General features: G+C 33.3%; 1 protein-coding gene across 2 annotated transcripts in view; it reads left to right on the top strand.

Moving 5' to 3' along the window:
• Positions 1-13,288, top strand: part of Cep78 (centrosomal protein 78) — a 31,968-nt gene that overhangs the window by 8,135 nt on the left and 10,545 nt on the right. For both annotated transcript variants that reach the window (XM_026394025.2, XM_026394024.2), the window contains exons 6-11: positions 2,153-2,266; positions 3,504-3,568; positions 3,828-3,939; positions 8,100-8,232; positions 9,520-9,565; positions 11,087-11,215. In XM_026394025.2, coding sequence (XP_026249810.1) covers positions 2,153-2,266; positions 3,504-3,568; positions 3,828-3,939; positions 8,100-8,232; positions 9,520-9,565; positions 11,087-11,215 — 599 coding nt within the window. The remainder of the gene's footprint in view (positions 1-2,152; positions 2,267-3,503; positions 3,569-3,827; positions 3,940-8,099; positions 8,233-9,519; positions 9,566-11,086; positions 11,216-13,288) is intronic.

Below are 13,288 nucleotides of genomic sequence, written 5' to 3'. Positions count from 1 at the left end.
GATTTTCTTACATTCTATAGGCTCTCTGTTCATGTTCTTGATTATTTTCTTTGCTGTGAAGAAGCTTTTTAGTTTCATACCATCCGATTTATTGATTCTTGATTTTACTTCTTGTGCTTTAGGAGTCTTGTTGAAGAATTTGGTATTTAAGCTGACGTGATGTAGATTTGGGCCTACTTTTTCTTCTGTTAGGTGCAGAGTCTCTGGTCTAATGCCTAGGTCCTTGATCCACTTTGAGTTGAGTTTTGTTCAGGGTGAGAGAGAGAGATCTAATTTCATTTTGTTACATATGGATTTCCAGTTTTCCCAGCACTATTTGTTGAAGAGGCTATCTTTTCTTCAGTGTATGTTTATGGTGTCTTTGTCTAGTAGGAGATAACTGTATTTGTATGGTAACCCTACTTTATTTTGCTTTATAGTGTCTCATGTAGTACTCCCTCATATTGATGCATAGTAATTTAATGAATTCCCTGCTATTTGATATTTAGACAGTTTGTACTTTTTCCCTATTTAAATGTATAGTAAAAGAATGTATGTGTCCATTGGAATTACTTCTTGAAAAGTGGAATGACTTTAATGTAACATATTTTCAAAGATAAAGGCACATATTGCCAAATTGTCTTCCAGAAATGCTGTTCCATTTTGTGGTTCACACTAACAGTATATATATGAAGCCTGCACACTCATAAACATGCAATTTTGTCAGTTCTAAAACTTTAAACTTTACTAAAATGAGAGCCACCTACCCCTTTTTTGTTACAATTAGGATTGCCCTATAAACTTTTATAACTTTTTTCACTCAATATAGCTTGAGCACCTTTAATTTTTTTTATTAGTGCATTATATTTATACTTAAATATGGGGCTTATTTTGACATATTCATAAATACACATAACATAATTTACTCCATTTCAATCCCTGGTACAAATCCATTACCTTTCCTTTTCCCTTCCCCTGATCCTGGATAAAGACAATGTGTTATACATACACAATAGAGTTTCACTTAGCCATAAAGAAGAAAAAAATTATATCATTTACTAGTAAATGGAGGAAAGTCCTCTATTGCTCTTTCATTCATTTATTTTCTACTTGGTGCATTGTAGTTACACAGAAAAGTGGAATTTATTGTGAGGCTGGGAAGTCTAGGTGTGGGCAGATCTTTAGCTTCATCATATTTGACCCTTGGCAGATCCACTGTCTGATGTAGGTGCTCTTCCTGGGTTATGGAAACCTGTCTTCTTGTTTTATCCCAAAATGGGGGCTCTATTCCCAAAATTTCATCTAAGTCTATTTTCCCAAGGCCTCATTTTCTAATATCATGTCACTTATTTTTATTGAGGCAAGGTCTTCCTAGGATGCCCAGGCGACCATAAACATTTTTTTTTTTTTTTTTTTTTTTTTAGGTACTGGGGACTGAACTCAGGGGCACTCAAACACTGAGCCACATCCCCAGCCCTATTTTGTAATTTGTTTAGAGACAGGGTCTCACTGAGTTGTTTTTATCACCTCGCCTTTACTGAGGCTGGCTTTGAACTTGAGATCCTCCTGTCTTAGCCTACCTAGCTGCTAGGATTATAGGCGTGCACCACCCTACTTGTCTCGCCTTAAACTTTTGATTGTCCTGCCTCAGCCTCTCAAATAGCTAGGAGCTACGAGTACAGGTGTGTGCCATTGTACCCAAATTCCCCTTCCATTATAGTTTGAGTTCATTTGGAGTTCAAGATCATGATCAAAAGAATAAAGTGCAACCTCAGTATACTACCCAGTATTTGCCTGTGATGTTTACACTGCCACTAGCATCCTTGTTAATTATGAACTGATATTCATTTTGTGACAATTTTCCTCTCTCACAGATTGTGTAGAGTGCTTTTCAACTCTGCAGTTATAAAATATGTTGGGTGACTCATTAGAACTAAAGTATGGATAATCATAGCATATCCAAGAAGAGTTTTTTGGGGGGGGAGTTGATGCTCTGTTTTTCCCCCCCAGAGTATGTATTTGCATATGCTTTTCTGATTTTATTTTTTTTAATACTCAAGATTAAAAACCTTCCATGACTCGCCTTGTTCAGGAATCTCCAACATTAATGAGAGTTGTCTGAATGTTAAACATGTAGAGAGTTGGCAAATGACCTATTGTTTTTCCTCCAAAGCTCTTGACCTGCAGCAGTGTGGCCTCACCAATGAAGGAGCCAAAGCTTTATTAGAGGCCCTTGAAACCAATAGAACACTGGTCATTCTGGATATAAGAAAAAATTCACTCATTGGTATGTCACCTCATTTTTTTAAAAAATCTAATTAACAAATAGCAGAATAAAAAGAATTTGTTCATGTATTGACATTTTTTAAAGCTTAATATGTTTATCTTCCTAATCTTATACTTTTCTAATCTTGTACTTCCTTATGTTTTTAGCAGGTGATTTGCCAATTAAAATGAGTTATACTTGTAAATTGTTCTTGGCTGCTACTCTGAATACAGGTGAACCCAGATAATAAACCTGCTTCTACCAAGAGCATTATTTCTGTGTTTTTTTTTTTTTCTGGAACCTCTGAATTCTTGGGAGAGAGCATTTCATTCATTTGCTAATTTGACTAATAATTTTTGAATACTTCTATGTGCCAAACACTGGTTTAGGCACTAAACTTACCAGCTAGTTAAAGTCTTACTCTCACTCAGCTTATGTTCTAATGGGGGAAATCAAATACAAATGAGTAAACAGATAAGTAGTGTAATTTGAGATAGCAGGAAGTGCAAGAATGCCTTAAAATAAGAAAACAGATGGGGTCTGATGAGACTGTACTAGATAGGTTTGTTAAGGGACAACATCACTCGAAAAGTGACATACAGAGAGACCTGAGTGGAGAGAAGAGTTAGCAATTCTAGAACAAGGAAATAATGAGAATAAAAGTACAAGGTGGTAGAGTTGATGGAGTATTTAAGGAAAAGCAAGGAGACCAACATGGTTGGAGCACTTAGTGAGGGAGAATCTGGTATCCTATGAGATCAGACAGCTAGCCAGGGGCTACTTTGAGGTCTTAAAGGCCAAGGTAAGGACCTGGACTATTTAGAGTGAATTAAAACCACAGGAGAGTTTTGAGCTGGAAAAAGGCATGAGCCAAGTTAGCATTTCATTTGGGAGGAATAAGAAGGAAAACAGACTAGTTTGAAGTGGTCCAAGTGAGAGATGGTTATGGCTTAGCTTAGGGTGGAAAGTTGGAGGTGATGAAACAAAGTATAACTAAGACGACGACTTGTAGATAGATGTGAGCTATGAAGGAAATAGTAATTTTTAAAATGTCCCTCAGTGATAATGTGTATGACCGAGTGGTACAGTTACTAAGAAAAGGAGGATGAGAGAGGAGCAGCTTCATGGGTGTATCACAACTTTGGTTTGAATATTTTAATTTTATGGGAAAAGTAATGATTAGTTGACTTTTGTTTTTAAATAGAAATAGCCACTCATTGGAAAAGTTACTACAATTTCAATTTTCATTTTACTTTAGATCATTCTATGATGAAAGCAGTTATCAAAAAAGTTCTTCAGAATGGAAGGAGTGCTAAGTCAGAGGTATAACATGTTTTAGTCCTCTAGAAAGAATTTTTATTCATTTACTTTTGTTTTTAGTAAAATAAAATTGCCAGGGCACTTTCTTAAATGAAGTTTTCAGTCAGTTAAGGTGGCTTTTCTGTTTTTAAAAATACTTTGAGACTTAATTTGGAATCCTAAAACTGCAAATTGCAAACCTTTTGTTAAGAATATCTTAATAAATTTGAGTTAAGGTTGAATCCTCATACCAGTACTGAAATTACCTATATCTCTCTTCCAGTACCAGTGGATAACTTCTCCATCAGTAAGGGAACCATCTAAAACTGCTAAACAGAAAAAGAGAACAATAATTCTGGGAAATAGTCGAAAAGGAAAAGCTACTATTAGAATTGGTAACTCTATATGTGTTGTCTTTTTAATACTTTTAAAATTTATATCTTCCATGTGTTCTAATGTGTTAAAATTACTCTTCTCATTGTCTGTATTGACACATGTATATCTTCTCAGGACTGTAATTGTTCTGAAACAGATAACAAGAATTTATAGAATGTAGAAATAGTTAAATGAATCATTGTAGAAAGAATACTAGTATTTCCATTTTTTAAATTAGCCGTTTTTGTTTTTTGTTTTTCATAAAATGTTCATCATTTTCAGTGTTTCCCAGTTGATGATTGCCTTGCATACTTTGCAGTTGAAATTGGGATGCCCTTTGGTGACACTGCTTTTTATTGTCCTTTGTTGTTTTATGGTGCTACAGAGGAATCCAGGGCTTTGAGCGTGTTGTCAAGTGCTCTACCAGAGTCATGCCCCGAATCAAATTTTTTAATTAAAAAAAAAAGTTTTTAATTTTTTTTTTTTTTTTTTTGGTACTGGGGATTGAACACAGCAGGTGTGCTTTACCACTAGGCCAGTCCTTTTTATTTTTTATTCTGAGACAGGGTCTTGTTAAGTTGCTGAGGCTGACCTCAAATTTGTGATACTCTTGCTTCAGTCTCCTGAGTTGCTGGGATTATAGGTGTGTGTTGCCAATTTTTTTTTTTTTTAATGGAGTAGTACCCTTTCTTAAAACTAGGAAACAACATTTTTTCTCCTTGTTCCCCACTTTAAAAAAAAAATCCCATTTAAAAGGTATTGAAACCTGGCACAGTGGTGCATACCTATAATCCCAGCAGCTAGGGAGGCTGAGACAGAAGGATCGGGAGTTTAAAGCCACCTTCAGTCTCTAAATAAAATACAAAGTAGGTCTGGGGATGTGACTCAATGGTTGAGTGCCCCTGAGTTCAATCCCCGGTACCAAAAAGAAAAAAGGTTAATAGATATTAGATAACACCTTGATTCTTTAAATGATGAAGAAAAAACTTAAAATATATATATATAATCTTTATGAAACAATGTTGCAAATAAGTTTATTGACCCTAGATGGAATGTTTTAGAATAAAATGTTTTCTGTATTACTTGTTATAATGTATATTTAATCTTCCAAGTAATACTTAATCTAATAATAGTTAGAAATAAAAATATCCATGATTTTGTGACCAAGTATAATGGGAAAAACCTTTTAAATAAAACTCTTTAACAACGAGTGAAGTAAATTTCAGTTTGGAATAATTTAATTCACTAAAATTTTATTTTCTATAACAAATTATCTTTAGTACAAACAATTTTTTTTCTTTGTGAAAAGAAAAAATGACACAGTAGAATAAGTTAATCTAAATCTATCAGAAAACTGGCCTTTTTTGTAATAACTTTGAATTTTGAGACAGTAAAACCATAAGAACTAATATAGAAAAAAAAATTTATGTTTAGGATCTGCCAACTTTCTACTAGTTAAAGATTTGTGGTAACTTTAGTTATATGCCAGATACATCAAGGTCACTGAACAATTAATGGCAATCTTTTATTTGGATTCAATCTGAAATCTTAACAAATTATTTGACTTAATTCTATTGAGGCATATAGTTGAAAATGGTTAATATGAGGAACTGGGGATGTAGCTCAGTGGCAGAGCGCTTGTCTAGTATGTGTGAGACCCTGGGTACAGTCCCCAATACTTTTTTGTACACAAAAAAGATTAATATGGAAATTTTTGTTAGATATATTTCAACATAATTTTTTTTAAGTTGTTTGATGATTTTTGTTTAGCTTTTATTAAGGTATTGTTTTATAATAGCAATGGAGATAAAAACAGAAAACACCTCCAATTTCATTATTCTGTCAAATAATATTTTCTCCTGTTGACTGTCAGCATAAATATAATTTGGCATTTTTTTTCATTTCATAGTAAATTTTTATATGATTAATAGTTACTTTTTTAATACATTCATAAGGTTTTATTGAGTTGATGGGTCAATATTTTAAACTGGTAAAAAGCTGGAAAAGATTTAAGTATTTAAGTATTTAATAATTTAAAAAATCCTAGTGTAAACATCTTCATACCTATAACTTCTTGTTTTATTAAAACCTGTATTTTTATTTACTGTTAACCAGCTTATTTGTAGTGAATAGTAATAAATGTATTAGGTAGTAGTACATAAAAGTATAATATTTATCTTATCTACCAACTCTCATATCAGAACAGTGATATTTTAGTTGTCACTCAAATAGTATATACAATTGAGACTGGTGACATCACACTAATTAAATATTGCTAAAGGTTTATATCATGTAAGCATTCTTTTAAGTATTTCTATTGGTGTTTATAAATAAAAATAGAAAATGTATATTACATCTATATAAAACATGTTCAAAATTTTGTAATTTTATTAGCTAGTTTGTGTAATAAAGCATCACAGTTGAGAATAAAATCAAATTTGTTTCTCAGCATGGTTAAAGAAAGTGGGAATGTGGCTGAATTTTACAAACTCACCGAGGTATTTTAAGAGTAATTTTGTTTCTTGGGCCCTTTTTTTTTTTTTTTTTGGATTTGCCTCAGTTATTTGGAGACATAGAGGTAAGCCAAATCAGAGTCTTGGCTGTATAGTTAGATTTTAGTGAGAACAGGGGTTGAATATGTGAATTGTATCATATTCATATTGTAATTACATGTGCCGAAAGAGGATAAGAAGTTTTATTATATTTTTAATCTTCTGCCAAAATAGGTTTATTTTGATTTTAATTTAAAAAGTTGTTTGCACTTTTTAAAAAATTTTTTTTTAGTTGTTGATGGACCTTTATTTTATTTATTTTTATGTGGTGCTGAGGATCGAACCCATTGCCTCACATATGCTAGGCAAGTGCTCTACCACTGAGCCACAACCCCAGCCCTGCATTCTGAAAGTGAAGGAAATGCTATATATGTGAAGGCTATCCACAGGAACATTTTTGTGTGTGTGAAGATAATTAGGTTAAAAAAAGAAGAAAACTGGAAAAGGAGAATATGAATAGAGCTCCTGTGTATTTGAAGAGGCATGTAAATGTATCCAGAGAAATCCCATAACACCATGTGGTGATTATCAATAAGTTACAATATATGAAGTGTTTTTCCTATATTACCACAAACATTTTATTTTAGATGCCATCCTAATAATGGCTAAAGTGCCCTTGTTTAGTAAAACAGACTGGAAAGATAAATATAATCATTTTAATAAATGAATATTATTTGTTCTCACTAATATTAGAAACAAATATTTAAATTTGAATTTTTAATATCTGGTTTGTTCTAATAAAGTGTCAATATATAGAGATATAACTTTTGGGGCTGGGGTTGTGGCTCAGTGGTAGGGTGTGCTTGCCTAGCATGTGTGAGGCACTGTGTTTGATCCTTGGCACCACATTAAAAAAATAAACAAAGGTATAGATCTAGTTTTTTCTGCCAAGTGTTTTATATAAAGATACTTAACTCTTCATTGTTGAAATGTAGGTTCACTCTTTTATCCAATGTTTTATTGATTTCTTTTGTAGTTTCTAAAAAATCAAATGAGCACTCAAGGTCATTTCTTAGTTACTATGAGGATAACATTTACTCAGCTACTACCCAGTAACCTTCAGTCTTTTAACTTTGATAATTTTTATGTAGTAAAATTAATCTGCAGGTGAAATTTTGTTTTAATTTAGAAGGTTCTGTTGGGCAGGAGTTATGGGTATACCTATTTTGATCTGACCTTGAAATTCAGAAATACTCAAGATGTTCTGAGATTCAGTAAATGGAATGTTTTTGCATGATGCACAATTGTTCATTATTTGGAATATATTTGTATTTACTTTGGCATGTTTTGCATGACCCATATACTTTTAGTCAAAATTATAACCTGTTACCCTGGAGAACTTAAATTTTCAAAACACTGCTGCCCTATTTAATAAGAGTTTTACAAATTGGGTGCTGGGAATGTGGCACAGTGGTGTAGTGCTTGCCTGTCACATGACTCTGGTTTTGTTCCCAACGCAGCTAATAAAAAACAAACAAAAAACAAATTTATAGACTGATTGTGTTTTATTGGTTTAGTATCATTGTTAATTGCTCATTTGAATCCTTTTAAGAATGTGCACATAATAACTAATTGATAGCCTTTTATTGCATCTGGAGTCTTTCTTTTTAACATTGTCCTTAATACAGGATTGACGACAAAGAAACCTGTAAACAGTGGAAGAAAACACACCCTTTGTAGAGAATGTACTTCTGAACCTCCACCACCTGGTGTATCTGGTTTCTTGCCATGGCGTACTGCAGAACGTGCAAAAAGGAGCAGGTGGGATTTTTTTTTCCCCATCTTTTAGTCATTCACAATTCTTTGGGGGGGGCTTCTATTATATGGAAGTTATCTGGTTGTTTTTACAAGGAGAAAAAGATAACTAACATATGGTTTCTGCTTAATGGGTCCTTTAGGGAAGCAAAACAAAAAAATTAGTATAACTAGGAATTTCATGTTACATCTTAAGGGTCACCACAGGTTGTAACCCCATGGGAGTTCATAGGAGACTGAAATTATCTTTATTTGTGCAGGTAAGAAAAGGTTTCAGAAAACCCATGTGTAGTGTAGCTGAGTCCTACAGGACAGAAGCAGAAATTTGGATATGTAAGAATAGGGAAAAGGGCATTATAGGCATGGGAAATAGTTTAATGCCAAGTGGATAAGAAGTATGGATGAGACTTGCTAAGTCATCTGGCCTAACTCGCATTTTAGTAAATCAAAGAAGATTTAATAAGTTTTAGCTAATTACTTACCCAGGATGTAGCTATTTGAAATAATTTTTGTCAAAGAAGTTTTAAAAAATTATACTGTAATTTTAGGCTTGATAAGGGCATTAAACTACTATTCATGGCTGGGGTTGTGGTAGAGTGCTCACCTAGCATGCATGAGGCACTGGGTTCAATCCTCTGAACCACATAAATGAAAAATAAAGATATTGTAGCTACCTAAAAATAAAATATAAAATAAAACTACTATACTTTATTTTCTAATAACTGATTTGAATATTTAAGAAATTAAGGATTAATAGTTGCTTAAGACAATAAAGAATTGATGCTAAATAGGTTTAGAAATAGATACTATGTAAAATATCTGTTCAGTTGCTCACATTTAAATTGATGTATATAATAGGCAACTGACTACTATGTTTATTTATAATTAGTAATGTGAATTAGTATTACATAAACTAGTGCTGAAATACCAGATTTTACATTTTAATTTTATAACTGTGTTTTCATATCTTTTTCTTGGGATGCTTAGTAATCTCTAGTCCACTCTGATCAGAAGGAGCTGTAAATCAGAGAGTAATTATTATCAGAGAAGTTAGTCTGAAAATCTCAATCATCTTGAGCATAGAATTGAAATGCATTTCCCAGAGAGTTATCAAAAAATCATTATGCTGCAGTTTGTTCAGTTTTCTCCCTCGTAAAGCTTTCTAGGTGCTTATTTTGAGATTATTTCTATACATAGTTCTATATAGATAATAGTACTAGTAAGTGTGAATACTTGGTATTAACTAATGGTGCATTTACATCAAAATATAACAATTTGTTGATTTTCTTTTAGGGGTTTTCCATCAATCAAAACTCGTGATATATCTGATCAGCTGCAGGTATGTGCTTATCATATTTGTAATATGTAGGGGTTTGGATTAAGAAAGATGGAGGGTCATTCTCTGCTTTTTACTTTTTAAAACCTGAGTAGAACCTTATAAGAAATACCTCCCTGAAGTTAATCCACTTAAAATTTTTCAGGTTGCTCTCTCAACACCACAGTATGGTTGTATGTATATGGCATACACCATGCACCTTGTAGTTTCATCTATAGCCAAAGAAGCCATTTTTTCAGTTCATAAACTACAGTTGAAATGATTTAAACCACCATTACTGACTTGATACATGAAGCTATCATACTCAAAAATGTCCTTCGGTTTTCAAGAAATGTTGTTTTGGGGAGATATATGCATTTCTACATAATTTTAGATCCTACGCCCAGAACAAAGCAACAAATGCCAGAACCTCTGATTTCTCATACCATTTCTTTCTCCCTCACCAGGGCCACACATATTCCCTGTCCTATAACCTCTCGGTCTTGGAGCAAACTGATTCTATCAGAGTATTTGGTTCTTCTCCCAGTTGTCCCAAGAGACCATAAATTTTCTCTGCAACCTGTACACTCAGAAAAATGAGAAATTATACCCCATCCGATTCAAATGTATGATATGTTAAGATCATTGTACTGTCATATGTATCTAATTAAAAGAAATAAAAATTAAAATAAAAACAACACTAATGAGATTGAGACAGGAGCACCTGGGGTGTCAGTACTGCCCCCTGCCTACTTAATAGATGAGTATACGTCTCATTCTGCCATTGAGGATTTTCGTATACTGCATGGTTTGCTGCTTATGGTAGAAATTACATCTAGTGACTTGTTTTTCAAATTTATATCAATACTTTTTTTTGATCTGTAGACTGTTTATGAAGTTGGACTAGTCAGTTTTTAAACGATAGGAAACATATTAAGCAACATTCCAGTGCTAATGAAACTTGACAGGAGTATAGCATTGTTTTAAGGATGCGAAGGTAGTTTGATGGGCCAGTTTTAATTGTATATGTGTGTGTGTGATTTATTAAAAGGTCATTTTAATGTTTGTTAATTACAGTTTAGCTTATTAACTAATCATTCTTATAATTCTTTATCAGTCTCCCTACTTAGGAATTTTCCTCCAAAAAATTGTACTTAATAGACTCTTTGTGTTGGATAGTGCAGAGTAAATTTCTCATCTGCAGTATAAAATTGACCTGAGAAAAAATGTTTGTCCTGGCTTCTCACTTGATTCATGTGCAAGAAATTTACTAAACTAAAATGGGAAATTTCAAATATTAATCATAACCATGTAATACAGTAACAGTGTTTTAATCAAGTTTTTCACTGCTGTGACTAAAGGGACCCAACCAGAACAATTATAGAGGAGGAAAAATTTATTCTCCTCTGAAATTTCTTACATTGTGTTACACGTGAGCTTCTAGGGGACTTAAATATTTCAGAAAGATCACTTTGATTAGATGCCTTTTATATTTGGTACTTGATTGATATTATTGTTTATACAATCTTGTCCTCTTTATTTAAGCCCTCAAATTTTCCTGTGACTGTGACAGTAGAGAGTCCTTCATCCTCAGAAATTGAAGAGGTTGATGATTCTTCAGAAAGTGTTCATGAAATGCCTGAGAAAACTTGTTTAAAACAAGAAGCATTACAGGTACAAAACTATTACTTTAAATATATAGGGAAGATTATTTGAAACTGTGTGGTACTTACTTGGCAGAAAGCTTGACTGTGAAACAACCCTGGATACCTTGCATGGGATCTGTTTACCCCTTTTCTAATTCATATCCCCTGGAAAGGTTTCTTTTTTTTAGAGCAAGGGGACAGAAGAACATGTGACTACTACAAAATAAAAATCAAAACATATCACCAATAACATATTTTTCTTTTTTTAGAATCATAGGATATTATATTTAAGGAGATCATAAAGTAAACTCAAGGAAACTAAATATTGTATGATGTAGTCACCCAATTCATTGTACTTATTTTACATACCAAGAAATTGATGGGCTGGGGCTGGGGCTCAGCGATAGTGTACTTGCCTGGCATGTGTGAGGCACTGGGTTTGATTCTCAGCACTGCATATAAATAAAGGTCAATTAACAACTAAAAAATTTTTAAAAAACTAATTAAAAATTGATGGTTTAGTTGAATTTTCTTGTAAGAGAAAATTATAACTTTGTGCTTAATAAAAGTAAAAGGGAAGAAAAGTTTTGATATTCTCCTTTCATAAACAAATTTTGGTACTTTATATTTCCTCACATCTAATCTCATTCTATTCTTCTGTTTATGTGACCAGAAAATAAAAATTTATAATATTTTTGTACCTTAAAAAAGATTGTATTTATTTATTTTCAATTTTAAAGTAGAGCATATAACTTATAGTAAGGGAAACACCATTTGGAGAGTTCCTGTTCTTTGTGTGTGTGTACTACAAAGTTCTTATTTTATTTGTTTTGTTTATTTATTTTTTTGGTACGGAGGATGGAACCCAGGGTGTTGCACATACATAACAGGCCACAAAGCTACACACCTAGCCCCCCACATAAAATTATGATTTTATTTTAGAATGAGACTATATTTATCTACTGACTTATAAACAATAGAAATTTAATTTTCACAATTCTGGAGGCTAGAGAATCCAGGATCAAGGTGCTGGCAACTTTGGTATCTGGGCGGGGGCCTGCATTTTTGGTTCACAGATGGCACCATGTTGCCATGTTCTCCCATAGTTGAAGGGCAGTTTCCTATTTTTATGTGACTATGGAGATTACTGATCCGTGGGAAAAAAAAAAAAAGTAGAAAGCCATTTGAGGCATAGCTCAGTGGTAGAATACTTTCCTATCACGCATGTGGCTCTGGGTTCAATCCCTATCACTAAAAGAAAAAAATAAATAAAAAGCACCAGACTTTCATTTTTTTAAAATTACTAATTTGCCAAGTAGAGACAAAATCTTTGATCATCTAATCCTAATCCATTGTTGTTTTAGATGTGTTACATTTATTCCCTTCACCAGGGCACTACAAGACTACATTTCTAAAAGTGGTTAGAGCCATTGGGAAAGATCAAGGTTCAAAAATGTAGATAGAGAATTTCTGGTGTCCTCTAAGCTCTTCTTCATTTTGAGAACCCTCTAAAATGATGGCATCAAAAAATTCTAACTATGTAAACCCATAGCAGTCAACAGTCTAGAAGAAATTCTAGGCCAGATGTGGTGGTGCATGCTTATAATCCCAGCAACTCAGAAATCTGAGGCGGGGTATTGCAAGTTTAAAGCCAGCTTCAGCAATTTATGGAGACCCTGTCTCAAAATTAAAAAAAAAAAAAAAAAAAAAAGCCATTGTAGAAGAAATTCTAATACAATTTTGAAAAATAGAAGACAAGTGGAAGAAAATCTAACTGAACAGAAGAATAAAAGAAAATCATCACCTGGAATATGCACAGGGGCAGCCCATGCTCAAAGGGAACCTAATCCTCCCTGCAGAAACTGCTCCATGCTCAGCTGTGCCTGCCAGAGGGAGTGGGATTAGAACTGTGACTAAAGTAGGGGTTGCTCCTTACAGTTTGTGTGTAGAAGAGTTGACTCCCAGCCCTACCTTCACTCTCTTAAAGTGAGGTAATCTGACTTTGGAAAAAAGGTAAATGATCTGAGAAGTAGAGTAACTAGTGTGAATTTCACGCCCTAGAAAAGGACAGTTGGGGATATCGTAACCTAACTGGCGGCCC

This window comes from Urocitellus parryii, chromosome 4, assembly GCF_045843805.1.
Source record: "Urocitellus parryii isolate mUroPar1 chromosome 4, mUroPar1.hap1, whole genome shotgun sequence".
Lineage (NCBI taxonomy): Eukaryota > Metazoa > Chordata > Mammalia > Rodentia > Sciuridae > Urocitellus > Urocitellus parryii.
The sequence above is the reverse complement of the archived record's forward strand: the minus strand, read 5'-3'. Positions and strand labels throughout refer to the sequence as shown.